We start from the raw sequence: 20284 nt of genomic DNA, 5'->3' as shown, positions 1-20284 counted from the left end.
AGTCTAATCTCAGAGCCTGAACAACATGAAGGGAAGGGGTTATTTTACGGTTGTTTTTTTCCAGGGAGAGGTGGGGCGGGGGGGCTCTCCCTTTATTGGCCTATACGGGGAGGCTCCGACCGAAAGGGGTACCTTTTTCAAATGTAAAGGTATATCAAAGGGTAGGGAAATCGCTCATTTAAGTATTTAAAGAGCCTTCAATTAAAATATTTCAAACAGACGCACCTTATGGGGGTATCGTTGAAATTTTTTAAACGCTGCATAAAAATGGGTTCAAGACTTCCTGTTTTAGGCATATGTCATGTCTTTTCGGTATATGAAAGGGGTACCTTTTTTCAGTAAAAGGTATACGAGAGGGGTGCCTTTTCTGTCAAAATGGTATATAAAAGGGTAAGGGGTTGGACCTCGGGGCAGAGCCTCCCCGTACAAAACGTTTTTGAGTAGGGTTTAGGGTTTTACTTGCATGTTGAAACAACAACAAAAAACCCCAGAATGAATTAGTTTCATATATTAACGGGTTTTCCACCATGAACTTTTGGATTGGCTATTGAGACCAACGCAAGAAGCTAAATTTGTGCTTAAACAATCTGAAATTTAACAGGAACTTGAATGCAGTTTTTTCGATACTTAGTTTCAAGAAGTTTCACTGACTGATGGTGACTTTGGCAAATATTAGTATGCAAGTCGTTCAATTATTGATTTTGCACAAGAACGACGTTTAATACATGCAAAACTGCAAATAAATACTTTTTATACATAAAATTAGCAGTGTTGTTTTGAATTTACATGAGCTAAATTCGACCGCAGAGTTCCTTTTCTTCCGCGTACTTTTTTTCTCGGGGTCACGTAACCTGCGATCAGGCGTTCTTTTTTGCGGCGAAAAAAAGGAACGCGCGATCGCAGATTAGGGGTCACGTCGCGCAATACGTAATCAGGTGTAAATTGTAACACAAGAATGTAGTGCTTGTCACGAAAACAGGCCACGAAAGCTAAGAATCGTCATTCATTGCAAAACTATACTGTCGATAGTCACGCCGGTACGTAAAGGCAGCTTCATTCTGATCAATTCTGTCTTTGAAAACACAAGCGAATCACGTGTTGAAGACGACCATGACTCATCATCGCTTCAAAACCATGGCTTCCTCCTCGTTTCTACACCAGAGCCGATTTCTGATGATTTTAATTATTTTTTCGTCCCTCCATTATCCATGTTTAACATCGGATATTCTTGACGCAAGACTTTTCAGTCAAACGCTGTTAAAACTGGCTACGGATGGACTTGGAGTCTCCGCTCTTCAGGTAATTAACGAACATAATAATAAGCAGTAATGTCAAAAAATAAAGCACCCCACCTTTTTAACATGAATATCTGAAAACTTCGAGGCTCCTAATGTTTTACACCCTGTTTACATTAGTTGTTTCTTTATCAAACGTTGCGATCAAAATTTGATTACAGGCATAAAAAGAAGTATTTTATTACTTTTGTTTCATTATAGGTAAGTAAAAAGTAGGTTTATACATCAGTTTTCGACGTTTGCCACCTTGTTGATTTTCACGACCTTTAAAGTCGCGGGACACACTCAAGGCGACAAGTCGCTGCAACATGTCGCGGGGACAAGTTGCTGCAACATGTTGCCTCGTGTGACATGGTGCATTTTTGCGACAATGTTTGTCGCTGCGATCAGTCGCACGAATTCAACCAGTTTAAATTCGTGTGACTGATCGCAGCGTTGTCACAGCGTGTGCACCCTTCTGCGACAAGTCCCTGCGACAAAATATAAATTAATCAATGAGAGAACGTCATGGATTTTCGCCATATTGAATTGGAAGACTAGTTCATATTCCCACTCTTCCAAATTCGCTGCGTGTGCACCGAACAAGCGCCTTGTCGCAGGGACTTGTTTTGAAGCAATACACATGGAGCGACTTGTCGCAGAGAGAGACCTGTCGCTGCGACTTGTCACCTAGTGTGTCCCGACCTTTACTCGGGGCGTTCTTGGCACACAAAAACTGATTAACATAATATTGATGCTATCCTGTTCATAATAGTTATTTAGAACACATCCATAAGATTATGCAGAATTTAGTTGCCAATTTCTATCCTCCTAAGTTTAACATAAATCTACTATCATATACAACACTTTCGATTGCTTTTTCCATCTTAGATTTTATTATGAATGTGTTTCGTGAGCTTGACCTTAATGCACGCCATACATGGCCCGGCGTATCCAATCGAAAGTTCGCTAATCGAACCCAATCGAACACCAATCGTTCGATTGGGTTCGGTATGAAATCGAACGTAGTCGAACTCACAATAAAATTTGGTCAATCGATCAAAATCGAACGTTCGATTACTGAACAGTCGACAATCGAACAAAATCGAACGTTCGATTACCGAACTCCTGTTTGTTTATATTGGGGACATTTTGTAACCCCTTATTAGTCCTGCGTGATTTACTTACCAAAAGACGGATTCCAAACAAAATCGAAGCGGATTTAGTTCGATTGTGTTCGATTGTTTCGAAAATCGAGCTCACAGCAAAATAGATGTTCGACTTTGTTCGATTACGGCACCTAATCGAACGATTGGTGTTCGATTTGGTTCGATTTGATACGCCGGGACATGGCGATTCATGTGCGTCACGCACGGTCATCCTTTCACAAACAAAATAAGAAAACAAAATGGTCGCAAACGCGTGCTAGCCTTTATTTCACTGATGAGAAAGTTAGAGTTTGCAAGTGAAAAATTATAACCTCAAGAGACATAATCAGGAAGCATTCTAAATGTCCTCTGAGGCAGTTTGACAGTCACAAGTCGGTCGAAGTTCTTATGTCGGTATATAGTTTTCGTTAGCCTGCCTGCAAACCCAGACCAGTAGCTGCCTAAGGGAATCTTAAGAGGTTAAAAGGAATACCCGTGCCTTAAAATTTTGGTGTATTGTTAGCAATTGTTAAGGAATATTGCGTGAATTAAAGCTGCCCCCAGTTATTTTCGCAACGAGAACAATCTTAACAATGAAAGAAATCGGCGATCGAGGCGAGCAGCTTATAGTGCGGCTACTGAACCAATCACAAAGCAGAATAGAAACAATAAATTTCAGCATGTTTTGCTTCAGCCAATGAAATGTCGAGTACGGAACAATGAAATTTCAACTTGTTCGTTCGCCACGAAAACAGATCAATACCATGTTTGGCTGTACGTACATGGCGTTATTTTCCAAATGGTACTACCAAAACTTCGGTTGCCGTAGAGAAAATAACTTGAAATTGCCATGAGCGAACTCCACCACGCACTTTTGTCTGGAGACGAATGGTACGGCTGTTGCTTTTCCCGTTTTTACACAGTTTTGAACTTCTCTTTCATTAATTAACATCGCTGATATTTACCGTCCAATTCGTGCTGTCACAACTAGGTACTTAAGTTCAAAACGGATGCAATCGAAGTTAATTTGAAAACCCAACGGCAGCAAGTTGAGTTCATTTATCTGTACTCGACATTTCATTGGGCTGAAGTAAAAAATGCTGAAATTTATGTAAAAGTACTGAAATTTATTGTTTCTGTTTTTCTGTTTTGTTGACTCTGGTTTACTTTGTCTGGGTGACCCGGTAACAGTAGCCGCACTGTAACATTGATAGGTGCATTACGATATTTTTCTTGTTGGTTAATTGCTTCTTAGGTGTAGATAGTGATGATACACGCTGGGATACGTTATCTGCGTTATTACCTACATTGTCGGCTCATCAACATGACATATACATATAGACGATCATTTTGGAGTAGAGTAACCTGTGATCGCAATGTGATGACAGGCTAAAATTGTTAGCAAGAAAACAATTGTAGGTGTGGAACAGGGAACGTCCGACAACGCTCTAAGAAGATCTTAAAACGATCAAACACAAAGTAAGGCCAAACTATATACAGAGCAATTTAAGACCAAGATCAATATGAAGGACCTAAAGCAATAAAGCGACTTGTGGGGACAACTATCATTGTTCAGCCGAAGATCGGGGCGGGAGGTTAAGCATAAGCAGGTGGTTTAAAACTACAACCCAAGACAATAATCCTTGGGAAGGTTGGAGATGAACGTTTTGATTTCAACAACTTGTTAAAACAATAAATCTATAGGTACGTACACAATGGTATCTGCCCCCTCTCCCCCATATCAATGTTAAAGTAATAATGAACATTATGATAGACAATATGGTGTAATTTAAGTCTCTAGGTATACTTCAACATTGAATGAGGGGGGAGGGGGAAGCGCAAACTAGGTGACCTTCCCAACATTTTTGACTGGGGTTGTAGGTGAGTCTCTTTTCAAATGTCCCACCTAGGGCAATTGCGAATGGCCAAAAGAGTCACTGAATGACATACGAAATGTGTAAATGTGTAAGAAATTCCACAAAAATCGTCAAGTTTTCTTCCGTCAGAACCTTAATGGACTATTGATAGGTGCATTACAAATCTGCTTCTTTCTCCTCCAGCTTTGTGTCAAGCCGTTTTAATTTTAATTAAGTTTGCACAGATTGTACAAACGCCTGTTCCTGTGACAAAACACTTGACGGCAATAAATCTGAGAAGGCTTGTTGCAGAAATAAAGTTCGTCCGCGTGTATGCCACATGTTATTTTCGAAAGAGCCAGCGCACCCGAGTGGTGGCTGCTCGTGTAATCCGGAACCTCCAGATTCAAGATCTCCATCTACCACAAGTAGCACTTATCCTTTGTAAACCCAGGTCCTCGGTCACGCTTTGTAAAAGCTGATTAGCTCGACTTCTGCCAGAGTTGGTACTATGTTACAGTAAATCCCCGCGTGTAAGAACCTACTTTTTTTCAGAGTTTGGCAAAACAGGTTCTTAATTTCTACAGGTTCTTTAATTTCCTTTGATTATCAAAAAACAGTATAAAATCTGGTCTGTTCTTCATTATAAATATTTATTAAAGTACCCATGTTGCGAAAAGTCCAACAACATTAATTGATCAATGATACAGTACTGTATATAAAATGTATCTTTTCATCAAGAACTGTCATTATGGTTTTTGGTAAAAAAAAAAATATATAAATTAAATAGTTAAACCCCACACCATCCTCGGAGACCCAGGGGCAGTTAGTGGGGGCCATCCTCGGAGACCCAGGGGCAGTTAGTGGGGGCGGGAGAAAGTCTATACGGGCGAAAAAAAAATCGGCGAAGGAAAGTCAATAACTATTCTTTTCGTTATTGACTGTCCTTCGCCGATTTTTTTTTTCGCCCGTATAGACTTTCTCCCGCCCCCACTAACTGCCCCTGGGTCTCCGAGGATGACCCCACATATAAGAACCTGTTGGAATTTGTTTGGCTAAACAGGTTCTTATATTTTGGGGTATTAAAGAAGCAAATTTCTGCCAGAAGGCTGTTAAATCCCTAGGTTCTTACACGCGGGATTTTACTGTATGTCCATTTAAAATATTACCCGCGTTTATCAGATTCTGTGCTTTGTATAGACCTTATGCAAAAATGGTTGTCATTCATTTCTGTTGTTTGGTCAAGTTTCTTTAAACACTGACGGTGACACTTAAAAATATACGGAATAATATGCTCCGCTAAGAAGTTTCAGTGTTTCTGGTTAAAAGGCTGCAGATTTGTGACTCATTCAAATGTAAGGCTTTGTATGGAAAAAGCCACCGTGGCCTGCCTAGCCTTGTTTTCTTGTTTCTTTTGGCCATACAAATGTCCCTGTAACTTGCCATCATGATTAGATAAAAGTAAAGCCTTTAAACTTCATACAATGATTTTCTTTTACTTGATCTTTAATGTTAAGTAATTTAATTTTGTTCACAAATAATTCTTCTGGGAGCCGAAAATTGAAGGCAGATTTGCATTGGTTAGACGACAAAAAATAAAATCAAAAGGGTACTACTGTTATTTTATCACTTCTTACCCTTTTAAAACACTTAATTGAAAACTTTTTAATGTTGCCATTTTAGGAGCATTTTGACAAGTTGCAGTTCACAGAGACTGCAGTGGATGGCAGTGCACTCATTCCTCGTTTAGCTGCGGATGTTTCAAACAAGTTTAAGGCGAGATTTGACGTTGTGCGCAAGCTCAAACAAGCCGTCGAATCTTCTTGGCCAGCAACCCCTACAACAAACCCCTTGGAATGCTGCCAGGTAGCAAACTCGCAGAAACGTTTAGAGTACGACTCCAGGTTTCGCCATAAAGTTGACTTCGCAAGTTTATGCGTTAAGGTATCCGAGAGTGCTCCTTACCCCAGAAAGTATGTAGCTGATTCCGTGCTGCAGAAAATGAGGGATAATATGCAGAATAATCCAGTTATCAAATGGCAATATTTTGCATCAGAAGACGGCATACTGGCGAATTTTCCCGCATTTCAGGATACGGCAGACTGCAAATCGTATGATCCTCGTTTCAGAGCTTTTTACGTGGAGACAGCCACACCAGAACCAAAAGATGTTGTCCTTGTTATTGACACCAGTGGATCAATGCATGGAGATCGCATTGTAGCGGCCAAGGAGGCTGCTAAAACAGTTTTAAATACAATGAATCCAAGGGATAGAGTAAGTATTCAATAATGTAGGGCTTACAACCGTATAAGGTTAAACCGAGTTGAAAATGAAATGGCTACGAGCCTGCTTTAAGCAATGCATGTGACAACATGTTCAGACGTTCGTCTCTACTTGTCTTTCGTCTGTCCGCTTGTAAAACTTGTTGGGTCGACTGGCTGACACATTTACGCACAGACTGACTGACTGGCTGGCTGGCTGGCTGGCTGACTGGCTGACTGGCTGGCTGGCTGGCTGACTGGCTGACTGGCTGACTGGCTGACTGGCTGACTGACTGACTGACTGGCTGGCTGACGGACTGGCTGACTGGCTGACTGACTGACTGACTGGCTGGCTGACGGACTGGCTGACTGACTGTCTGACTGACTGACTGACTGACTGACTGACTGACTGACTGACTATCTGTCTGTCTGTCCGACTGGCCGACTGGCTGACGGACGGATTTGCTGCTGACCGAGTGAATTAATGACTTCGTAACTGATTCATTATCATTTTTGTTTTCAGATTGGATTGGTGAAATTCAGCACCGAGGCCGAAACACCGACTGAATATAACAATGATAAAAGAGGTTGCCACAGCGAACGTTTAGCGGATGCTACACCAATCAACATAAAATACTTGAAGGAATACGTAGATACACTTTATGCTAGAGGTGAGTACGACCATTATAGTGGTCCTGGATTCTATATTAGGATTTGAATCGTGCTCAGTTATTTATATAACATAACATAACTTTATTATTTCTATAGCGCAAAAATCCATGCATATATGATCTAATGCGCTTTACAACAAAAATGTACTTATAAAATTATTCATATCTATGTTAATCTATGTTAAAAACACTAAGAACACAAATTATATGCTAATTTAAAAAAAATGAGTTTTTAGCTGTGACTTAAAACTTTTTAAATTGTCCAAAGCTCTCAGATCATCTGGGAGGGCGTTCCACAAAGTTGGTGCAGCGGCAAGGAAGGCCCTGTCTCCTGTTGACTTCTTCATTTTGCATGGCTGATCGAGCAGAAAGTGCTTTGTATTTGAACGAAGCATATAAGTTGACTTTGGCTTGAGTCTTATTAACTGATTAATATATGTGGGGGCACTACCATGTATAGCCTTGAATGTGAATACAACTATTTTAAACATTATACGGTATTTAACAGGTAGCCAATGCAGGTCTTTCATAACCGGAGAAATGTGACCAAAACGCGGGGTATTCGAGATTAGTCTTGCGGCAGCGTTTTGTACCCGTTGCAACATGTTAATGTAACTGGCTGGTAAACCGTACAGCAGACTGTTACAGTAATCTAGACGTCCAATTACTAATGCAAGGACTAATGTTTGTGCACTCTTGAACGTTAGGTATTTTCTGATGCGTCTAATTTTATATAGTGTACCAAAGGATAGACTACATGTTTTCCTAATGTGGACGTTGAAATTCAGCTGTGAGTCAAACCAAACACCAAGATTTCGCGCCTCATTTACAGTAGAAACACTAGTATCACCTACAGCTAGAGTATCTAGGTTGACCTTGTTAAGGTCAACCTAGATCCTCTTCCAACCACTTTGGTATGTGACTCGCTTGAAGTTCTGCTTCCGGTCATCACTAAGCTAGTCAATGCCTCACTTACAACTGCCCATTTTCCAACTGAGTGGAAAGAAGCGATTGTCAACCCGCTGCTGAAAAAAAGTGCTAAGGAAGTGACCAACAAGAACCTACGACCTGTTTGCAACCTTCAATTTGTCTCAAAAATTACCGAGAGGGCCGTCTTTGACCAAGTGTACAGTCACATCACCGACAACGAACTCTTTCCTATGCTGCAGTCTGCTTACAGGAAAGGGCACAGTACGGAAACCGCCCTATTGAGAGTTGTAAATGATATCTTGTCCAGCATGAATAAACAGCACGTGTCGATTCTGGTACTTCTTGATCTTAGTGCGGCATTTGACACCGTCGACCATGCCATACTGTTGCGTCGACTCGAGACCTCATTTGGTATCACTGACGCCGCTCTCGCATGGTTCTCATCGTATTTGTCTGGACGTAGCCAGCGCGTGTCAGTAGATGGAGAAAGATCAGATAGTTTCCCTTTACCTTATGGTGTGCCTCAGGGTTCATGTCTCGGGCCCCTGCTCTTCAGTACCTATGCCAGCAAGTTGTTCGATGTCATCAAGCTGTACCTGCCTAGCGTACACGCATTGCTGACGATACTCAGCTCTATTTATCCTTCAAGCCAGATAACTCCCATAGTAAAGTAGAGGCAATATATGCTGTGGAACAGTGTATTCGCGCCATAAGGGCGTGGATGAACACTGACAAACTGACTTATATTTGAGTCTTTCTAGAATTCGAATTTGAACCCAATTCACGCGTGTATGGGGCAGGATGCATTGAACGATATCGCAAAATGCAAAATCTATCCTTGTCAGAAATACAAAAACTGTATATCAAAGGACATATATATTCAAGATCAAGTCTTGTGGAATCCGTTTCCAACTAAGAAGAAAGTTTTCTTCGACAACTTTTCTCGTGAAGAACATCACGGGCTGGCGTCCCAGTTAAAGATGATGATGATGATGATGATGATAATATAGGTTCTTATATAGCGCATATACAAAGCTCAATGCGCTTCACAATTAGAATTATGGGATGAGACCGGACATCAGCATATCAGGAGCGGGATTTAAAAAGGGTTAATAAAGGGCGAGAAGTTTTCCTTCTTCAAGGAATTATTTATAACTTGATCAGTACAGCATATCCCGATTTTCGATCTTCATGTCTTTACTGCGGATTTCATAACCAGCTCGCTTCGCGTTTGTATTGTTTATATAGGTTTATCTATGAATGAATTACTTTGCTTCGCTGCATCGATAAATGAAACAGCAAGAGTGGAACCTTGCTTAAAAAATCTCTACATCAGGAGGTTTTTGTTCTGACTTCGCGAAAGAAACTTTTTGTAAAATTATTTGTAAAGATTGACTACATTGTTGTAAGTAGCCATAATCTACCAATAAAGTTATGTGTCTTGTTTATTTTCTTTCACACAGGAAATACTTATTATGCCAAGGCCTTAACTCTGGCCTTTGACTTGTTGATGGGCTCCTCTGATGGAAGCGATTCCTCAAGAAAAAAGGTCATTATCTTTCTGACAGATGGTGAACCAACCGACGCAGCAAAACTAATCATGGGGACGATTAAAACAAAGAACGCAGGGCTTGACAATGCAGTCGTAATAATGACGTATGGGATGTTACAGGACTTGCAAATCCTTCGAGATATTGCTAAACAAGATGGATCTGGGTATGGAGTACCAAAAGCATCTGACGTCACTGTAAGTATACACATGAAATGTTGCTTCTTCTAAATATAAAAAGCAATTATTGGATGAGGTTGAGCATGATATCGTGAATTATCAAAACCGAGGTCTGTGTTATCTGCCGAAGCCTGGGGGTGAGGCAGATAACACAGACACGAGAACTCTCTCTAAGACGGACACCTTCGGGACCGGCTGCAGCTGTCCGTCTTAGAGAGGTGTCCGCCTTGTAGAGAGTCGAGGTAACATGACGCCAGTAATTCTGAGATTATAAAGGTAAACCTTTGCACAATGCAACAAACCTTTGCTAACTGCAACAAGACTAAAATAATAAAAGGAACGTATCTGCTTGTTAAAGCAAAGATTGAGAGATTCTACAAACTGTAATACTGTAAGTAGAAAACGACCGCTTAAGTGTTCATACACGTAAGCAGAGGAGTAATCCGTTAAAGCGTCATTGTTTTTGGTTAGTATTAAAGCTTGGTATACACGTGTCCTTAGGGTGATGACACACTTTTCTTTAGGTCGATACGAAGTTTGGAACTATTTTCAGTAATAAAACATGGTAAAAAGCAAATGTCCGTTAATGATTTCAAAATGTCCGTTGTCCGTCTGAGAGAGGTGTCCGTCTTATAGGGAGTTTGGTTACAGTAAATGACTGAAAAACGGCAGGGACCATCACCACGTGTCCGTCTTATGGAGGTGTCCGTCTTATAGAGTTGTCCGTGAAGAGAGAGTTGACTGTATATCGCAAATAAAGTGTGGGTAAAGCTTTCTGTCTCAACCTTTCCTGCATACTCGCTGGAAATCTAACTACAAGGAGGGAGATATATTCCTTAATGTGTCAGCTGAAATGAAAGTGTCTTTATTGTTTGTGTTGTTTCGCTTTTCTATCTAAAAAACATTCTCGTCTCGGCCCTTTCGTTTCTCTTAGCCGGCTGGGCCTTGGCACGAGAAAACGAAGGGCTCTGGGGACACAGGATTTCCAGTCCTGGAATTTTGGACTTTCGGTCTTCATGTATGCAGTCATAACGTTTCAAAAGAATGTTTAAGAGAGTCGTTACGTTTTCGACTTCCGTTTAGGAATTCTTTGTTCCAAATAGCCAATCAAAAAGTTCGAATTAATTCAAAAATCCTATGTCCCCAGAACCCTCCGTTTTCTCGTGCCAAGCCGGCAAAGAGAAACGAAAGGGCTATGGGGACGAGAATGTCTAAAAAATGCCATGCTGTACTTTCGTTGTGATCGTATGAAATATATGGACAGTTATCGCTTTGTTTCTGCGCTTAAAGTATTAATTTCACAAACATTGTCTGAGACTCACTGGAGGAGAGGTTCTTTTTCTTAATATTTTCTAATTGAATCTTTGCCCCCTCTGTTCACAGGCCGGAAAATTCACTTATGTGCAAGACACGAAAAACTTACGAAGAGACTTGGCAACGTACTACGATTTCTTCTCAACAAACACTATTCGCGACAAACCAATCATATCCATTCCTTATGTAGATGCCTTTGGAACAGGTAAAGTGCCAGAGGATGCAAAAGTTTGATGCAAACATTGGTTGGTTTATGAGATACTAAAATATATAAACTTTGGTTCTTAGAGTTATGATCAAAGCTTAAATGATCTTTTAATGGTAGACATTGTTATGTTTTTGGCCAGATATTTTAAAGAAAACGTAAAAGTACTTTGTAGACGGGTGTTTCCGTGAAACAATCCCGGCCACTTTCAGTTGAGCCCATTTCACGAAATGAAAGAAATGCTACCTATATGAACACTACTTACGACTTTACAGCGCTCTCAAAACTGAAAACATGTCTAGCAAAACCAGGACGGATTTGACTACACGTAAAACGTTAAGTTACAGTTAAAATGGAGATAAAACGTTCAAAAAGGGTTAAGGGTGGGTGAGCTTGTTGGTTAAATTAAAAGGGATATAAATAAATGCAAGATTTTATGAAACGGATCCCCATATGACCGATGCGTTTTTCCTTTTAACCAGTATCCTTTTTAAGCGATGACGTGTAACTGACGACGTCATCGCTTTAATGCAGGCACCCGATCGACAGGATCCGTTTAGCGCAATCGAACAGAAATCAAGTTAAACTTAATAACAAAAAATCACCGCGTAGAACACATAAGCAAAATACTCCCGTGCAGTTAGAATGGAACACTACTATGTATAAACGAAAGAGACTAAATTTTATATGATGTAATCTATTAGATTTAGTTGACAAAAATTTCTAATTCTTAGAAGATGCAGGGCCGCTGTGAGCAAAAGACCGTTTGACCTTTCTCGCAGCTTAAAAGCTAGCTCCCTCGTATCGTATGTCGTTTATCGCAAGTCACGCTATAATATAACGCAATCTTTGTTGAGACAACAAAGCGAAATCTAAAAAAAATAAAATATAAAATAAAATATTACTGTTGTACAACTGAGCAAATCTACGAAGAAAATGTATTTTAAACTTTGCATCCTTGAGCTGTGAATTCATAACTACTGTATTTATTTGAATTCCATCAGATCCTAACTATGCTATTTATACAATCACTAACATTACTTCTTAGGTTTAAAAATGTAACTGCAGTTGGATAACAGTCTTAATCACGCACAAGGCGTCAGCTACTTTTATTTACGTTAAGTTTTTGACAAATTTTCTCAGAAAATTATGAAAGACCCCTTGTGAAACGTCATCGCTTCTGCATGTATTGCATGCCATTTATTACCATATCTGATATTGTTCCTTCATTCTTTCATTTTCATCCCAAGGTAATAGTTTTGTTACCATCCGTTATATACCCACAGGTCTGTTAACATCCATAACACTGCCTTGTTATCACCAAGGCAGATTCATTGGTGTTGTTGGCACAGATATTAGCATGGAAGACCTTCTTTCTGAAATCACCTACTTTCAGAAAGGACAGTCAAGTTATGCTTTCATGGCGGACAGCTCCGGAAGGACCATGATGCATCCTCTCCTGCCAGCCCCTTCTGACGCCTCCAGTGACCCTATTTTCATGGACATCACGGCCTTAGAACCTGAACCGGAGTTTTATTCTGTATTTGATTCTATTAAAAAGTAAGAGAACTCCCCGTCCTTTTTACTTCATATGATATAGAAGTCGCATAAGATATATTAGTGTGGGAAATCACTATGCAGAAAGATGAATTGATGGCTCGAGCCTGGAACTGCAGTCGGTTTTTTACTAGCAAAAGTCCTTTATTTAAACACGATAAGGGTTTTAAGCACAATGCTTGTAGGGTCGTGTATTATTGTGTATTATTGTGCTTGTTTTCAATTTCTATCAATTTCAATAGCTGACTTGGGGTTTTGTCCCTTGCCGCTACCGCTCAGTAGAAATCTCGAGCTTGCAGTCAGTTAAGCCAACATTTGGCACAATGTTAATGAAGTTGTTTTTCGTTTTGTAAGTGGTGGATCTGGACAGAAGACTTTTTCATCAAAGCGTTTCCTGGCTCGAGGTGGCAAAGTAACAGAAGGAGTAACGGTTGTTGAGGTGCCATCAACTTATCACTGGTTGCCTGTGGAAGAGACAAATTTTACCGTTGGAATCGTGGTAGCAGTCGGCGATAAGGACGAAATGCTAGGAAGACAGTCTGTTCCTTCAGGTGAGTAACCTAACAAACGATAAAAGAAAGGGTCTGAATGGGGTTTAGTGTTTAGTGTTATTTGCCCATAATTTTTAGTGTTTGCTGTTACATTGGCCAATTTTTTAATGTTTACTGTTTTCGGAGAAAATACTGTTAAGTGTTTGGAGGTTTTTTAATTTCATGATAAAATTCCATTTTCCAGCCCAACTAGTGCCCAGCCTATTCTTTCTTCCGATTTTTCAAATCCCAGTTCCAGTTCTATTGTTTATTTGTTTGTGATTCTTGGTCACAGGCACCCAAATATTATTTTCACAGTGACAATTTGCCCAAATCCCAGTTCCCATTTTACCCCTTCAAAACCCCTCTAAAAAAGATATGAAGCAATTTAACCAGCTATGAAATGGTAAATAACTTCCTAGGTCACTATAACAAATATTTGTAACTCATTCGTTCATTCTGCATTAACTTCACAGGTTTCAAGTTTTTGTACCATCGACTGGACTTAATTAAGCCTGCAGAGCCCTGTGTTCACTTTTCCAGATATGCTGCTAAAGGTCAGTAAAGATGATATAAAAATTGTATCAATAAGGCAAATGGTCAAAACTATTGTACTCAGACAGGACCCACCACTCCGCAAAAAGAGAGATGGTCTCTTCACGTATAAGATACCCCTCCATCCAATCCAAACTAAGGGAAAACCTTTGAAAAAAAAATAGATTTAGAGTTGAAAAGACACTGTCTGCAGTTAAAAGAAAATTGTATATTTTATGGGACCGGGCATTTTGCGGGTTGTGGAGTTGCAAGTTGTAGTTGTATATTTTATTATTACAGATTCGACAGTTGTGAAGTTCGGTGCAGAAGCCTTTTATGACCCATACACATATCTTGGATTGGATGAGACGGTAAATGAAGTAGAAGCCTACAAAAGATATATGACAAGTTCCAGCTCACCAAATAACAAGCTTTTCAAGCCGGGCATTCGGGACACAGTTGTCGCCACAAGAAAGGTCGAGGACATTTGGTTTCAGGAAAAGAAGGACTACACAAAATATCTGGTGTGGAGATATATTGGCACGGCTAATGGCGTTTTCAGAATGACGCCTGGAACCTTATTGGCAAAATCGTACGACCCAAGGAAGAGGCCATGGTAAATTATTTATCTGTAAAGGAGGGAAATAATAATACAAGTTTAGTTTGTTTACAGGTCCATTATTGGCTCAATAAACAGATATTTGATACTTTTTGACCAATCACAAACCGAAACATTCAACGAAACATCTAAGCAATTTAAAGACTGGCGCTAGCGGCTTAAACATTGCGAAACACGCTTGGACATTGCATTGACGTTACAGATTTGTCCAGGATTGAACGCAAATTAGATGCACGTTCTTCATGACAGGCATCACAAAGTGTCCTCATGAATACAAGTTCACCAAAACACACCAAAATCTGTCAAATATGAAGTAATATGGAAATGTCAAATGACACAGTCAAACATGAAGTACTCAATAAACAATACTTGCGTTCAATCCTGGACATAAGTGCGAAGGCTGTATCCTGACAGCAGAAAGCTCGATTTCTTTTTGTAGTTTTTTAGCCAGAAAACGTTTTTATACATTTTTAAGGTATGTCTTACCCTGGCTTCGCATCAATGCTCAATTGAAACCAAATCGGTTTTACCAGAATGCTTGCGATCCGTATCAACAAACAAGATAACATGTCAATACTCTTGTCATTTAGGTACCACACTGCACTAAGCAACACGGGATTGGTTGCACTCTCCACGCCTTACATAGACGCCCTGGGAACAGGAGTGGTGATAGCTGCTGCCCACACTATTTACCGTGGAGAGGTAAACAGCCAGCACAACCCGAATGACAAAGTTATTGGAGTCATGGGAGCTGACTTTCCTTTATCATACTTCAAAAAGTTAGTCTGCAAGTCTCACTATGGTTTAAGACTGGCGATTAAGAATACATTTCTGTTAGGGCAATATTAAAAATGGTTTATCATTGGAACTATACAATTTCTGAGAAATGGCGTTCTTTTGCCAAATGGCATTCAAAGGGATTCTTCATGTCAGGCCAATGGAGCGACTCATTTTATCCTCATGACCAGAATACAGGGCGATGCAACACAAACTTCGAAATTCCTTCTTTCGTTCCACTACCGGTATGCTAATTATAGTAAACTCTCTCTCTCGTTTTGGAGAGGCAAATAAAATCTTATTCTTAACACTGCCGGGACCGGCTAAAACTGTCCGTCTTATAGGGAGTTTAGTTAAAGTAAAATTATGGCATGGACGGTACCAACACCAGGTGTCCGTCCTATAGAGGTGTCCGTTAAGAGAGAGGTGACTGCACACTTAAGATGCTGACACATAAATTCACAACGTGAACACAAGGAAAATGCAAGAGGTGCATGCTACAGTCTCTTGCCCATGCACTATGGGACCTGTTGTGAGATCAACGTAGTTGAACACCTGGGGACTAGTCACATCACACATCACATCACCTTTATTTCACCTCGGATTTACAAGGGTAGCTGTATAGCTAATTTCTCCGAGAAAGAAAAGACGAAGAAAAAATAAATAAATAAATAAACAAAAATAGTATTAATAATAAACTGAAATAAAATTAAAATCCTATATTATATAGTAACAGGGACTTATTGCAGGGACTAGTCCCTGCGATTGTTGCACACAGAGTATACACAAAGGGACAAGTCACGCCTATTAGCATGCAAATAGTCGCAGGGATACTTCCCCTGTAGTGTAACAAAAAGGGACTAGTCAGTCTCGTGTGCGCTGACCTTGAAAGAAACATTGTATGGTTCATGGGCTAAACATTGGCGTGAAACAGAAGTAACTCGTGATAATATTAAGAACTATTTTGTACAAGTGTGTAACGATAGGTTTACTAATCAGGTAAATATTTTCAGACTCCTAACAGATACTTACCCAAAGTGCAAGGAAAGCAACTATGACTGCTTCGTGTTGGATGGTGCGGGATTTCTGATCATGCACGATGATTTCCTTGTACCTGACATAACAGCTAAAACACTGGAATATGTCCACATCACTGAAAAGGAAAAAGACATTGCTGAGGATCTTTTAAGGAAAGGATATTTAGTGAAAAAGGAATGCCGAAACTTGGAAGAAATCAAACTGCAGAGCTTTTACGAGCTTAAGGTTCCACGACAAGGAGTAAATACGCTTGATAGTGGAGATCGCTGTAAGAAATACCAGCTTTCTGGTGTGGAGGGAAGCAATGCGTTTTTGGGTAAGAAATATATACTGCATTGCTTTTCAAGGAAATTATAGTTCACGTCTTAATTTATGATATTCCTACATTATCCAATCACTTCAAGCGTAGTATAAGGCTTTTTTTCCATAAAAAGTTGTAACATAGCTGGCAATATACCTAAGCGTACACTATTATCCAATCCAATCCAACCCAATTATCTAGAGTTGCTCTCGGTATTGCCTCGAGCAACTCTTACGCTTCTTTCTCGGTGCTCTCCAAACTTCCCGCGGGCACCATAACTCGATAGTGCACGCTAAAGCATGAACCAATTGTTAATTAGCGTTAAATCATCTTAACTAATGAACAATTACACCTAATAAAAAATAGAAATAACCTTGATTAAAGCGAAAAGAAAAATAGAAATTTGTCGGTTCCTACAAAAACGTCAAAGCTGGTGAACAGGAGACAATGACGTCACAAAATGCGAAGGTACATTCTGGGAAACGTCTCAAAATGTGGCGTTTATAGCTTGAATGACGAATTTGAAATTACACCGCTTCAAAGTTGGCGGGGACCGGATACTATGAAAATACACCTAGCTTGCTTGGTAGCCTATGCCATTCCTCCGATTAACTTCCAGCGCATTTCGCTAGAATGCAACAGTTTATTACTGTATTCCCCGTTTATCATGTATTCCTAACGGAAAAAAGAAGAAAATCCTAGTCAGCTTTTTGTATTACCATCAGAACTGTTGGTATCATAGAAAAGGTGTGATTTCGAGTGATTCCTTTGCAATAAACTACCTGCTTGTTAAAATGATCTCTTAACACCTTGGACACAATCAGCATTGTTGACGTGTCTTTTCAATCAACAGGAATCATATCACGTGACAGTTTCTGTTACTCCAAATCTTGCACGTGCTCCAGCAATAAAGAATGCTCCAATGTGCAGGGTTTGTCCTGCCAGTGCCCATGCTCCTCGAGGCTTGAGTTCCATTATTGCAGAAGCGAGTTTCCAGTTAGCAAGTAAGATACGTCCCTCGTTAATTGATGCATTATTGTGGTATAGAAAATTCATCATCATCATCATCATCATCATCATCATCATCATCATCATCATCATCATCATCATCATCATCACCATCATCATCATCATCACTTTATCGGGTAAACGCAATTACTGATGTAACAGTAGTTTACCTTATGGCCCTTACATGATTATTGTCGATGGTAACAGTTTTATGTGCATGCTTCCAAAAAGCAAACACCCCTTATCTGATTTTTTTCTACGCAGTAGTTCTATTTGTCCTGTACCAGCCACTGTCGTCCCATCTGAAAAAGCCACAGATCCTTCAGTCAGTGGCTTAGAAAAATGTTTTGACCCACAATGCACCAAGAAGACAGATTCAGGGTCATGTGACGGAGTCGTGGGATGCTATTGGTGCGTTAGAGACAAGAACAACAATCCACTTTCCAATGAATACTGCGCTGATATCAATGCCTGTTATGGTGGAAAAGAAGGCAGGTTGGAGCGTCTTCTTTTTTTGGCTTTGTGCGATCAAAAAAAGAAAACAAACAACCGAAAAGCAATCGTTTCATTCTTCCTTAAAAAAATATGAAGTAATATATTCAGGGCTTATTGGTGTTACTTCAGCACAGAAAATTATCTTAATGTTGCTTGAAACAACACTATATAGTAGCTATAGAGAGAGGCGAGATATTAGAACCTATAATAATGCCAAAACGGACACAGAACAATTGTTTGGACTGCCCGTCTACAGCTCTAAACAATGAAAGTACCGCTACGGGACATGTGGCTTAGCATGTTTCCTGTGTGTCCCAACAGGATTGCAAGTTGAGTGCAACATTAACCAGTGCAATTTCTGCCAGCAATAGAAAGAAATTCTCTTGTGGTCAAGCCGTAACCAGACCTTTGCCATAGACGAGGCAAGATCTTGCTCGGGAGTTCTGGGGCCATGCCCCCAGAAAATTTTGAAATCTAGAAGTTCTGAAACTCTTTCTTCAACATTTTTCATACGGTATTTCTTGAGAAAAATCAATGTTTGTTCAACTGGGGTTTATTTTCTCAACAAAACATATTTTGTTGTCATAATGTTGCTTATAAAATAATTTTAAAAAGGCTAAAAAAGGGATAAAAGTTATTAAGGTTCTTAAAAACAAAACGTTTTCGACTCGAAGGTCATCATCAGTGATTTTAAACGTTTTTGATGATGACTTTCGAGTCGAAAACGTTTTGTTTTTAAGAACTTTTTAAAATAACTTTTATCCCTTTTTTAACCTTTTTAAAATTAAAACATATTTTGTTTTTTTATTTTGGGCTAAAATCTAGACGAGGCAAGTGCCTCGTCTTGCCTCTTGCTAGTTACGGCCCTGGTGGTGATCAAATGTAGTGATTTTATTGGTAAACATTCATGGATATACACCTTATTCACAATTTGCGGATCGCGCGGAAGAGTTTGAGGAAGAGTTTCGACCCAAACTCTTCCGCGCGTTCCGCCATTTATGAATAAGGTGTATTACTGTAATTTCTCAGGCACAAGAGCTCCTGGAAGCCATCTTCCGGAAAACACCGACGACGATGACGATGATGACGATGATGATGACAAGGGCGGACTGTCAGGTGGTGCTATCGCTGGTATTGTTCTGGGGTCAATAGCTGTCATTGTTGTAGGTGTCATTATCTTCGTCAAATACCGCAACAGAGAACCACGTGTTCCTGAGAATCGGACAGTTACCCAACCAGTGCCTGGTCTTCCTATGCACGCCACGAGCGTTGCCATGCCACCGAGTATTGATGAGACAAATTTGCCTGCGGCATCAGCACCGCCATACAACCCTTATTATACGGGTGCTAACTAGTGCATACTAGACCGGCATGACAAAGTAATGCCTGGTTCTCACTAGACAGGAATAATGGCAAGAGCAAGACATTACTTTTCTTTTAATAGTTTTCTTATGATATACAATACATAGAGGATATTACACGACGGCGCGAATATATGAATTTTATTTTCGAGTGGTAAAGCAATATTTTACGAATGAGCGCAGCGAATGAGTAAAATATTGCTTTTACCACGAGAAAATAAAATTCATATCTTCAAGCCACCGTGTAATTTTCTTTTTATTATATAGACAAAAATAATGCATGAAGTAAAAGCTAAAACATTTTTATAAATCAGATGTTTAAACACGAGCGACGGCTTAATATAACAATTGAGCAAATTGCCAAACTGAAAGGCAAAACTTCGCGAACTGAAGCTTTCAGAAGATGTATCACGTAAATTAAAAAAACCAGTCTGTTTATTAGCTTTCATCAATGCCACTGACAATAAATAATTCGCCGTTTTGAAATCTGTTTCTGTTCAAACGCACCGCTTTTCTGATTTCTGATCGCGAAGTCTTACAGTTCGGCAGCTGGAATTTCTTGATTTTCCCTCCCCTCGTCTGTTAAGCAAGAATCTCTTTTAAATAATTTCAAGGCACATGAAGTTTTCTTCTTCGTGTTAGCATTTTTCTGCCCCCCAGTAAAAAATTTAATTTT

General features: G+C 39.8%; 1 protein-coding gene across 1 annotated transcript; it reads left to right on the top strand.

Annotated features, from left to right (window-relative positions):
* The first annotated feature begins 1103 nt into the window (after positions 1–1103).
* Positions 1104–19603, top strand: LOC144667366 (VWFA and cache domain-containing protein 1-like). Its single transcript, XM_078528751.1, has 14 exons — positions 1104–1299; positions 5962–6552; positions 7063–7210; positions 9604–9887; positions 11253–11388; positions 12675–12948; positions 13300–13496; positions 13952–14032; positions 14310–14625; positions 15219–15407; positions 16419–16759; positions 17598–17748; positions 18017–18243; positions 19277–19603. The coding sequence occupies exons 1-14, from the start codon at positions 1111–1113 to the stop codon at positions 19600–19602; spliced, it is 3450 nt and encodes a 1149-aa protein (XP_078384877.1). The 5' UTR covers positions 1104–1110; the 3' UTR covers position 19603.
* Positions 19604–20284: the final 681 nt, after the last annotated feature.

The sequence above is a fragment of the Oculina patagonica genome, chromosome 10 (assembly GCF_052425735.1).
Source record: "Oculina patagonica isolate OP01 chromosome 10, crgOcupat, whole genome shotgun sequence".
NCBI lineage: Eukaryota > Metazoa > Cnidaria > Anthozoa > Scleractinia > Oculinidae > Oculina > Oculina patagonica.
Note: the sequence above shows the minus strand (reverse complement) of the source record. Positions and strands in the feature narration are given on the sequence as shown.